Here is a 12429-nt window from a genome sequence, read left to right as displayed (position 1 = left end):
ACGTGGCCTAATCTCGGTGTACTTATGTTTCAAAAACAGTAATCAGGAACAAAAGAGAACAGGTTACAATTTCCATTCCACTCCGCATTCCGAGGGAAGCGCTGCCCCGCCGACGCATTTTGAACTAGCAGACAACGCGCGGTTACCGGATCGCCATTTCTCCCGTCTGGTGGCGCTGCGCAGCACCGCCGCCACCAGGGGAACAGAAGTAACGCGAAGGCGACGGTAGCACAGCAACTTGGTTCGGTAACCCGCTTTTACGGGGGCTGGAGATATAAGACAAGTGTGTCGCAAGCAGTACATCGTGAACCATCTTCAGATAAGCGGTGCCATTTTAGACACGCTGTTGGATAGCTTTTCCGATTTTCACGATTAAGACTTACAAAGTATTAGCTTATTTCAGTATTTCAGTAAATGCTATATGGATGGCCAGAGTGACAGATATAGCGTAATATACAATCATTCCGCACACATTTCACTCAGTTATCATGACATATTCTGCATATTCTTCAGGGACAGTCATTGGCGGTAAAGTTGATCTTCATAAGGTCACGTAACACTTGCACCATCTGGTAGTTTCCTTCGTACCCCGTGTCGTTACAGCCTTTCCCGTCTACGATGGAGTATTCCATGTGTAACATAGTCCATCCGCCAGTGAACTTGTGCTCCACGACGGTCTTGCACATCTGTTGTAACGGAATGAGTACATTTATTAGCCGCAGCAATGCCTTTAGGTATCACTCAGTTTTGCATGGCTGTGCATGCCGTACAGTGTATGGGGACCGTGCACTAGACGGAGGATGCTGCGCCAACCTGATCAACAGCGACACGCGCGCCGATTTCGTTCGTAACGACGTTGTACTGATGCCGTATCCACGCCTTCGCGTGGGGAGTTTTGGTGCGTACGGGTACGTGTGGCAATGGTTTCCCAGAGTACGATATGCGGACTTTGTCCGTATGAACCCGCGAGACCGGTTCTTTGGGAGTGGTTTGTGGAAAAGGTATTTCCTCCGCAATATGAAACATGTAAAATGTCTCCGAGAAGAAGTTTTCGCAGACATGAAAGATCTGCACAATGTCTAGCACAGACAGCGTTGTAAGACTGTATCCTGCATTTGCTTGAAGTTAAGTGCCTATTTACTTGGAAGGGACTGCCAATTATTCTCTACAAATCTGCTATTGTGGAGACATGCAAATCCCCTAAACTATATAGGTCAGGGTCCGGACATCGTTATTATCAATGGTTACACGTGGTGTGTCCAAACAATTTGACTCAGGGAATGTAAGTTTTGACCTTCCTTCATACAACAAGGACACGGAACTGATGTTGTGCTTATTTTGCTTCAGTTTCACAATACCAAAACATATCATACATAATTCATGCAAAAGAAAGTGCAGATACATAGAAATACTGCTGCTAGTTCATCTGTTCACTTTTACTGTGCAAGGAAGAAAAAACTTCGATTTTCTGTGCTGTCAAATATCGTATACAGAAGCATGTGCCTACGAAGTTTGACGAAGTTTCGAGGTGGGGTTTTTAGATATGAGCGCTCAAAAACCGCATTTTTTCAAGTGTCACGTGTTGTAGTCGCTTCCATGCGTGACAGCAACCTGGCCTAGACTCCTAAATTTGATACTAAATTATAGAGCTCTGAGCCCTCGATTTTGCATGGATCATTGCGCCTATGGGAGCTTTTGGTGGCTGGTAGAACTGTAATAAAGACATCTACACTGCTCTCATTGCCATTTTATAAAAATTTTATAAATGATGAAGAATAGTAACTCAATCTCACTCAATCTCAACCCTGTATAGTATCTATCTTGTCTTAGAAAAGAAATGCTAGTGCCGCATATGCCTTTACAGCTGCACATGCTGCCTGCTCAGAGGTGGACGTCTTGAAACTATACTGGCGAGTTAAGCTAATGCGAATAACACTGACGATTTTACTCGATGATCCTAGAGGTGTGCCAATGATGGCCGCTTGGTGCTTATCAACACAGCTTAGATAAGACATCAGTACACGTCCACACAGCATGCAGTGGTGATGTGATGAAGGAAAAAGTGAGGATGTGAGTTACGACGCACACAGCAGGAGCATAACGGCATTCTAGGAGGCACGAGTCAATAGCTCCGGCAGTAGAAAATTGAAAGTTTTTACGTCTTTTAACAAGTTATTTTAACATAATTAACATAATTTCCAAGTGATGTTCACATGAATGTGCTGTTTTTCAACGCGGGATATATAAAAATTCAATATGGTTTCACAGAACAGGATGAGAAGAAAATACAGTACCCAATTTTCAACATCTGTCGATAATATGCCAGAAGCTCTTGCATTAGAAATTCTGGGGTTTTTCGACACGAGATTTAGAGGCTGTGTTGAGACTGGTCAACAAAGTTTGAACAATGGCTTTCGCGTGCTTGTTCACGCTGTGTACCCCTCTTGCTGTGATGCTTAATTATTGTTAGTGGCAGAAGTGACTGCAGACAAACCTGGAATTTCGAATTCTGTCAACGATGCTGTCAATGGGCGGACCTAAAGCAAGGCACTCGCGCAACTGTTAAATAGGTAATGTCGAACATGACACTTGCTGTCACACGAACACGATGCTGTCAGGGTCAGCTCTATACAGCAAAGGGCCCACCTTTCTCTTCATGGACTCCGGTGTATCATATCCAGCAAATGAGTATAACGGATCATGCTCATCCTCGTCATCCTCGTCATAATAGGTGTATAGGCAGTAGACATCCATTCCGTCGGGTGACTTCTGAAGAGAACCATTGATTGCATTGTTGTCCGGACTACATCTCTGTGTTAAAACAGAACAGCAACGTCACAGTTAGAACACACTTTTTGGAGGCTATTTTTTGTTTGTTCTGATGTGTTATGGCGCAAGACAACTCACGTCAGGATAGCCCATACCAAGCCAAGTCAAACTAGAACAATTCATCCAAGGTATGACGGCGGGATACAAGTATCACGCACGTGAAAGAAACCAAGTAAACTCCTGCGGAATCTGACCTACCTTAAAGGGACTATGAAACGATTTTTTTCTTCGTTTCGTTCGAAAGAAGACATTTTTCTGAGTCTAGAACCGAAATTTTACTTTCGTCGCGCGAGCGGACTTCTCGGGAGCGAATTTAAGCGGAGCGGCGAAGGGAGGACAGCTGGCGCCGCCCCGTGGGGAGCTGCCGAGCGGAGACACAACGGGTAACTTGACGCGACCACGGCCGGCTCAGCAACACGTCATCGTGACGTGTTGCCGAGCCGAGGAATCCCGCCAGGAGCATGCGCCGTAGGATCCCGCGCATGCGTTCATCGGGAGTCAGCCACAGCCCGAGCTCGCGGCATTACTTGCCATTGTGCAACACCGGTGACGTAACGGGGAACCGAAGTGCGGTCCGTACAGTTACACCATCGGCAGGGAAATATGCGCGAGAGAGGAGGAACGCGGAAGAGACATTTCCAGCGCGCGCTCCTCGCAGAGTGGAACGATTTCGTCCGGAAGAATTTGTGGCATATTAGTTTCTCTGCGGGAAGAACAGTTTCCATCGAAAAAAAGTATGGGGGTTCGGGAAATTTCATAGTCCCTTTAAAAAAAAAAAAAAAAAATCACAACAGTAATGTTTTGCTGAAGTGCATTAAATGACTGTTAAAATGCACTGGAGAGATTGTAGAATACACAATGGACACACTAATAAATTTATTTCGATAATTTTATGAAGCCATTTTATGTAAGCCTTCATCAGGGGTCAGCCATTCGTTTCATAAAACGAGTACACGAGCTGTATGTTTTATCGTCGGCAATTCTAACTGCAGCGCGAACGTCACGTCGGTAATATGTGCGCCGTAAATTTATCGCCCATACTTATTGCAATGAACTGAATGCCATATTCCTGAATGGTATGGAGGCGGGGTAGTTGGTTTGGTCCCGTGCTACATATTTATTATGAGCCATATTCCTGTACTGAAGTCATCTCTGCCCCCTGCACATACACATTACCACGCATAGAATAGATAATAGTCAGATCGTACGGTTCTAGAAGGAATGAACGCACGCACGCACGAAGAAACGAACGAACGAACGAGTTTCTGTGCCCAAAAACGGCCGCATGAGGTGTTACCCCGTTATGAAGTTTCCTGGTTTTCCTTGTATGAGTGGCCTCGATACGAAATATTCCGTTTTAATTGAGTGTGGTATGAATTGTTCTGATGCGACTCGGGCTTGGGATGAGTTCTCGTGGTAAGAGCAGAGTGATGCTCTCCACCTCACGGCGGGAGCTGTACAGGCAATCAAAACGTCTGAAAACTAACACGTGTATGACCAGACGCTGCGCAGATGCAAATTTGTTGACCATCCCTTGAATTTTTCCAGAGACCTTTCCAGAACGTTCGGTTGCGCGGAACGCTCTGAGTTCATACATCATCAAACCCTATTAAGAAAAAGCCTTGTGGAAGCAGGTCAGAAGCTATGTCGAACAAGAGATTTTCGAATAAGCATGAGCCTGTACGTTTCCATCACTTCATTGGCATGATCAATGACTCGGATCTATGCTGGGCTCGCCACGTTAAGCCCCTTGATACCAAAGTGCAGCGATAGCTCTCCTCTAACATGTTTCGGGCTCAGGGTGGGGCTGTGATCAGCGCCTCCTTATCGCAATTCACACAACCTTGATGCCGGCGACTCTACTTTACAGCCTTACGGTCCTGCATAGGATCTCAACGTCATCAAATATTCTTCGGAACTTGTCTGCTCGTTGCCTTCGTCGCTGCCTTGGAATTCCAAAAATTGCTGAGCACTCCAAATTGAGGTAGTACGTGAAACAGTTCGTTAGTTCTCCGCTTGCGTGGGCACAATCGCTGTCAACCGCTCCTCAATTCAAAATTCGATACCGCCGAGAAAGCATCTTTGTCGAGTGCCACAGATGACACGCCCGTGCCTTACTGGCTACGCCGCCAGAAGTCCTTTTGGTCTCTACTGCTCGCGCCCATCTCCACATGTCTTCCGGATCTTCCCCAAGTCCTTCGAGTCAATTGTTATGCTCTGATAGAAGATTCATTTCGCTCTTGCAGCAGCACAGGCGGTGTGCAGGACCTGTAGGGGCGCTGTCGCGTGTAACCGGGGCGCAGAAATCTCCTGTCAGGAGTGTGAGACGTTAGCAGACGACGCTTCGCCCTGGTATAAGCGTCTAGGTAAGGTTGCTTTATATTAGGTATAAGGGAACGTGATGTACACTCAGCGATGAATCCCGGGGGGGTCACCCTCCCCCCAAAATAAAAAAGCAATCGACAAACAAACTCGGCCTTTTCTTGATCAGCCCTAGAAAACTAACTGCACTGCGCCGCGCTCCAGCACTCTCTTCCCCACCCAACCTTACCACCAAACCCAACCTTATGTAGAAGCTGTATTATTCCCCACTCGGGGTATACTGCTTCTGTGTGCTCCATGTGCTCCCGCAACACTGTGTCCCATCGCGCAATTTTTCAGATATACATATGAAACGTGTATTGGACCACTTGCCTGCGATGTTGAGCTCTATCAAATGTCGTCTGCTAGTGACTGAAAACAAATTTATTTATTTCAAACGTACCGTGAGCCCTGGGTGGGTTTGTAACAGGAAAATGTGGCGGAAATGCAAGGTAATACCGATCCAAGGAACACGATCCCACAAGACGAAGGACCAAATGTTAGATAACACTCCCCGACAGACAATAAAATGACATAACGCATATGGACATCAATAGACAACATCAATAACATCAATAGATAACAGTGTAGCTGGATGACAGAGTAAACAATGCCTAACGTGCAAGGTATCATAGCATATCAGTTAACCGTGACAAGAATGATTGTATAGTTTCAACAGAAGTGATTTCTGGTTGCTGTCCACAGTGCTTCGTGGAAAGAACGACTAACGGAGACAATCAGATCGGAAGTTTATTCTGTTGTGGTTCCCATATGGATGTGTCGTGAAGTGCGTCCGATATATAGTGGTGTGTACCTGGCCTTACTAATATGTAGGAAATCTTTTCCGAAGCTCAATAATAGCTTAAAGCCCGAGGACAGATTTCGTCTCAGGAGATAGGGAAAATTTGGCTGGCCAAACGGTGGGAAAGGAGAATAAGTGGCGAAAGCGAAATGACAAGAAAATGAGCTGTCTGCACCAGCCCACTTCGTGAGGTGCATCACTGTCTCTGAATGACGCGGCAGCGTCTGTAGAACGTAGCCTGCGAAGAAAACATTTCGGGGACCTGATCGAGGGCTTACTATGGTTGTAGTGTGTACGGTTTGCCTCGTTCGTGCGTTGCATACATATTCGCGAAGATAGCTAATCTTCTTCAGGGTGGAAAACAAATAAATGAAATAAATAGTGTTCTGACAATAAGATCATGTCATTGAATCGCAGAGTCCCTTTCGACTTTTGCGAATTTACAGCATCATAAGTGTTAAATCCTTGATTAGCAATGTGATGTCACATTTTGGAAGGGTCGCTGCAATTGGCTTGTCATACTGTCGGGACTGTTATGATGAATACATGTCTATCTCAGTCACACATTACCTCTCACCTCCATCATAGATTTTTTTCAACAGTAGCCCAATATCAGCATGTGCATTAACCCATGTTATGGGTTGAACAACCCATGAAGCCATGAACAGGCGAGGCACAATCCCCCCCCCCCCAAAAAAAAAGAAAGAGAAAACATCATCCCGATGTCCGCAGTTCACATAAGCAAACGAGTGAAAACGTTAAAAAAGCACTCTATCTGTCGTATCGTAATACGATTTATGGCATGAACGACATCGGGGAGAACGCGCCTTCGCGTTGGGTGTTGAGTTCCGTCTGGAATTACTTCATAGTCTAGGTCACTGATGTGATGGGTTGTCTTGTACGGGCCAAAGTAACGGCGCAAGGGTCTTTACTAAGGCCTCGTCTTCTGGAGGGTGTCCATACCAAAACTCTGTCGCCAGGCCTGTACTGGATGTGGCGACGTGGGAGGTTGTAGTGTTCTGTCATGGCTCTGATTACTCTAGATTCTTGGCCGTGCTTCCTTACTTGCCTCTTCTGCTCGTTGAAGGAAAATAGCCACGTCGGGACCCAAATTATTATACTCAACGTTCGGTAGCATTGCGTCAATTATTGTTGTGACTTCTCGTCCGTAGACAAGTTTGAATGGGGTGATACCCGTAGTTTCTTGAAGGGCTGTGTCACATGCGAAAGTTACAAAGGGCAATACAGCATCCCAAGTCTTATGTTCAACGTTCACATACACGGATACGTATCCTCTACAGTTTTATTCAAACGTTCCGTGAGCCCATTTGTTCGTGGATGGTGGTTGTTTTACGATGACTAGTGTGACTGAAGGAGGATAGCTTGCATCAGCTGGCCTGTGAAGGCCTTTTCGCTATTCGTAATGAATGATTTTTGGTGCTCCGTGCCGAAAAACAATTCGATAAACAAATAAAGAATTTGGAAACATCTGAAGCACTGAAGTTTGTGCTGACGTATCTGACGACCACAAAGGCGTCGCTGAAGCTAACCGAACTTTGCTGTTTCATTGTTGAGCATCAACAGTTGGCAAGCTTCTATCCTCGTTGCGAACGTTGGGCAGCATTTCAGCATCTGAACAAGGGCAAGGAGTTGCCTTACTGAAAGCATTGATGAGGTCGGTAACGCCCTAACGCTGACTAACACGGGCCCACCAACGTCGCCAGGTTGTTCGCAGGATGTTATGTCAAACATTAAGTCGTCGTTGTCATACGAAAAATAAGAAGAGCTACAACACTTCCTACAGCGTTACCAAGATTATTTTTTGACACCTTCGAGAGTATGTAGACACCGCTGGCAAGCACCGTATCATCACAGACGACACAGCGACACCAGCTCACCAGGTTCCTTACCGTGTCTCGTCAAAGGAACGAGATACCATTCGTAGCCAAGTTAAAAGGATGCTTCGTGACGATTACAACCTTCGAAGAGCCAATGGGCGTCGCCCGTAGTACTGGTCAATGAGAAAGACGGGATGTTAAGGTTTTGTGCGGACTACCGCTTCACAGCCCCCAGTACCAACCTTCCCGAACCGCACTCTTCGAGTCTCTTCGTCAGCTCGACTCTCGCGCCTTCTCCCTATCGAAATTGCTTGGTCCCTGGACCAATCCAGCCCAGCAACGAACTGCGCTCAAAGCTTCAATCGTTATTGTGGAGGGGCTCGTTATTTTATTCCCCACATTCCCACCAGCAATGGGGTACAGTATCGCCTCTGGAGATGAACCTCTCCACTCTCCAAAGTCAAAATAAAGTTGTTGTTTTATGCGGACTACCGCCTGCTGAACAAAATAGCGAAGGAAGATATTCATCAGCAATACCGAATCGAGGACACTCTTGATCGCGTGTGCCGTGCCAAATAGTTTTCTTCGCCTAGCAGGTTGTGGTACCAGGGCGCCACAAGAAACAGGGTTTCTTTGAAGGGCTTGAGGAACCGGATAGCGGCTATTAAAATTCTTTGATCGATAGCGTCCAGCAGGTGAGTTTTCTCAGCGGACTCCAGGATGGCTTCTATATCGCCCAATTGCTCGCAAACTGACTCTAGCATTAGCAGTTTACTATTCCAGCAAGTGCACACGTCTCCTTGAAGTGACCTTTACAGCTTGCATTTCAAGCCTGAGCCTTTGAAGTACGTCGTGAGCTCTCTGCATGCAGTGATCAGGTCTGCAATGTCAGTGAGCTCATCTGATTTCCGTTTCAACGTCGTTTCGAGAAATGTGTTGAGACCGTGCGCTGCGCACCTCATCCTGTCATACTGCCGAAAAGCCGCGACGATATTGGATCCGCGGTCGGTAACGAACACAATACGTTCTACAAATTGTCACGACTGTGTCGCTACCGTCGGTCCCGCTCTAAGGGAGGAATGCATCAAAATGAAGCCATGTCGAACTTTCGTACAACTTCTAGCGTAGCAGACTTAATGTTGTCCGCTGTTTTCCTCGTATCTGCGTCGTTCTATGTTATGTATCGCAGCACCAAGGAAGCAGGTCTTTTTAAAATCGTCGGTACAGAGGTCTGCAGTCACTGATGCCCCATTCACAGAGAGTACATCACGCAGTTCGCGTGCGAGCTCTGCCCTCTTTTCACATGGCGGTTGTGCTGTTGCCACAGACACAGTCGTCCTGTGGTGGCACAAGATATTTCGCATCCACTCTGCCCAGTTGTGCACCAACATTTATTAGATGTTGCGCAAATTGAAGAAATCCTTCACCAGCGACAGAATTGTAGGGCCTTGCGGCTTGTGCTGTGAACTGTACCGCACGGTTTACAGTTTCAGACTTTACCTTTTCCGGTATCGCGACAGCTGTTTCCTTTTTCGGTACAAAGCGGATGATGCTTTCCTTGTTCATCGAGCACGTGTGCTTCAAAAAGGTCCATGAAGTAACCATGCGTCCGTCCATGATAATACTGCACCGACCTACCATGCCTGCAAACCAAATAGCCCGCGATTTCTGCAGAGTCAATAATGTGGCAGAACCTTTCCCATATCTGCCAGCGTAGTTTCGTTTCGCTTCTGAGGGCATACTCACCACTCTTCTCTTTGCTTTCGACTACGTCCATTTTGTCGAGGCACAAACAGGCAGATGCAAAGTCGCATGTACGGTCGCGTTCAGTTATGCACGCCACAGCAGGAAATGATTTACTTCCATTCGAGAGCCGCCTTTACAACGCGTCACCTTCCTAACGTAACAGCCGCTGTGACGACTGGTGACATAGTTGCCAGGTTACTAACACGGTACGCGGCAAAGGTATCGAAGATTAAGCATAAAACGCAATACCAGTGAATTATAAAGCTGTCATCATCTCACATGTCACGGAAGGGCTGGATATGGGAGGAAAGCGAACAACGTATCGGCAAAGTATTTTGTGTCAAATATGAATCGGGTCGTGCCAACACCACTAAGATAACACAAGGCGTCTCCTTGCTTCCCTCACCCAGCGTTTGACGTAACGCTAATTGCCCGAGCTTGATCCCGAGTTCGATGGCCCGATGCATGCTGATGCAAACGTTGTGCAACTTGCCGATCATCTCTCCATGCTTCTAGTATCTGCTTCCTGAGGTTTTGGTCTGTGCGTCGCGTACTGCATTGTCAGGTTTGTCGAGGGACACGTACGTATGCTTTTGGAACGCTCTATGTGGAGATAGGCAGTGTCCGTGTTGATGAGTCAGTTCCACATGGGCCGGTGCTGCGTTTCTCGCTGTCGAGGCAACAACGACGAGGGTCCAATAGTTCATGTGTTCTCGTTCGCAAAGGATGAAACTCTCAAGGCGATTCCATGCGCATATTTTAAACTGAGCATTCGTTATGTAAGTAAACTTGAAGCCACTGCCGCTGAAATGCGCTGTGGGATCTTGCTTACATGTTTATTGTGTTCCTCATTCTCTCGTAGGTTTAAGAACTGCACTTCCAGCAATCGGAATTGTCGCCAAACTCACGCACAGCGATTGGGCCACTGGGAAAACGACTGAAATCGAAAGCGATGGAGTACAATTGGTGTCAGGTGCTGTGCTTTCAGTTTATTCAAACTGCCCGGCCTACAGGTCATCTACGCGTGCTCGTCGCAAATCAACGAATTCCAAACGCGCCAGGATGAAGAACACGACCATTCAGAAAGCCCTAGAAAATTCACTAGGAACCAGAAGAGAAGAAGTGTTCTATGACGACCTAAAAAGCAAGTTAGGAGGCATCTGCAACACCAATTTTGGACAATGAGTGTGACCGATAAGTGTGTGATGTTTCTCCATTTCTCGACATTGAAAGCAACCCATCATCGCACTCAAGGTTTTATGTAACCATTTAAGTGTTCGAAGGAGTAATGTAGTATTTTCAACGTTCGGATAAATATATGAACTTAGAAGTGCTTCATTCATCAGTTGGCCTTGTTCCTGAGTTGATGCTAAATTTCATTACGTACGTCGAAACATCGCTTTCAAGAACAAGAGCGCGACGTCGCTTGCTTACCCAGGCAAAAATCTGGACTGGTTCCAGAATGGTTCCAGTTGAATGTGGATGGTCCCGGAATGGTTCCAGTTGAATCTTGATGGTCCCAGCTGGATTCGCAAGTGGGGTGGCTGGTTCCACATTGGTGAAATCAGTGGTACCACTCAGGCCTCAAATGGTTCCAGAACTTACAGTGGGAGCCTCACAGGTACCATTTTGTTCCCACAATGGTCAATTGAACCACTTGAGATAGCTGGGCAGCTTCCCCCTTTGAGATCCGTTAGGGGAAGAAGAGCCCACTCTTGCCATATACCCTTCTACTTTTTTAGCCATTATTTTGATGTATTTTAGCACACTTATGATCTATATTTATTGTTTTTTTATCCGTCTACGTCTTCGATAAAAATATATGCTGTAACTTCGATTCGTGCTCATATTCTCATCTAAAAGGCAAATGTCATAAAGGTACCAGCAAAATGCCAAAAGACACAATCAAAAGATGACACACTCCGCCAAATAATTAGAAGAACTAAAAACAACGAGGTAATTGCACGGGCTGACCCAAAGCAGATGCAATAATTATGAGGGCGCCCCGCGCCCCCGTGCGGCGGGAGGCTTTCAATTAAAATTCGAACGGCGGGCCGCGGGAGGGCGTCACTTGGAACTTGGACCGGTCGTTGAAAGGTCATTTTTTCTCTTCGGTTGCCACTATTATCTACTATCTACTGTGCACTATTTACGTGTTTTTGGTGCGTTTTCTCAGACAACGTGATGACAGTGAGTCATGTTAGAGATTTGGCGATATCAAGTTTCGACGCTAGGAAGACACGGCGCCCGCAGAAGAACCGGACGATGAAACACCGAACGGACTGCACAGAATGCTTGTTCCGATGTTAAGTGGTATAAGTGCTTACCGTGGTGCTTCGATTACTACTGATCATATGTTTTATTTCAGGAGCTAGAGGAACCTGGTAAACATGGTCAAGACGAGTATAACGATTAGGATCGTTTGGTGAAGAGGAAAAGGGTACATGTCGCGACCTACATGGACGGAGGTGTCCTCTTCTCTGGGAAAATACACGTGTGAGGTGGTCAACAAAACGCCATGCTCTCTGTTGTCCATGAGGGCAACGCAAATTCAACACAAGAACATGCCTCGTCTAGACGCGGTGAGTGATTACCCGTACGTGAGAGATGTCGATTATTTATTTATTCTTAGTGTATACTCACAGCAGAATAAACAATATTTACTCGAACAGTATGTGCTTTTCTACGCATTTCTTTCAGTCATGTATTCAGTGGTCCCATCTGCTAAGTGGTCGGATCCGAGACCACTTAGCAGAGGGGACCACTGGATAAATTTCATTGGTTCCACTTCAAGTGGCACCACCGTGAAACTGGTTCCACTTTCAACTGGTCCCAGCCAGTGAATGGTTCCAC

General features: G+C 46.4%; 1 protein-coding gene across 3 annotated transcripts in view; it reads right to left on the bottom strand.

Annotated features, from left to right (window-relative positions):
* Positions 1–450: 450 nt before the first annotated feature.
* Positions 451–12429, bottom strand: part of LOC135389843 (uncharacterized) — a 135837-nt gene continuing 123858 nt past the window's right edge. For all 3 annotated transcript variants that reach the window (XM_064619874.1, XM_064619873.1, XM_064619875.1), the window contains 2 exons: positions 2647–2811; positions 451–686 (listed from right to left, as the gene is read on the bottom strand). In XM_064619874.1, the coding sequence (XP_064475944.1) occupies positions 510–686; positions 2647–2811 (342 nt within the window). In that variant the 3' untranslated portion in view covers positions 451–509. The remainder of the gene's footprint in view (positions 687–2646; positions 2812–12429) is intronic.

This window comes from Ornithodoros turicata, chromosome 3 (genome assembly GCF_037126465.1).
Source record: "Ornithodoros turicata isolate Travis chromosome 3, ASM3712646v1, whole genome shotgun sequence".
NCBI classification, from domain to species: domain Eukaryota; kingdom Metazoa; phylum Arthropoda; class Arachnida; order Ixodida; family Argasidae; genus Ornithodoros; species Ornithodoros turicata.
The sequence above is the reverse complement of the archived record's forward strand: the minus strand, read 5'-3'. Positions and strand labels throughout refer to the sequence as shown.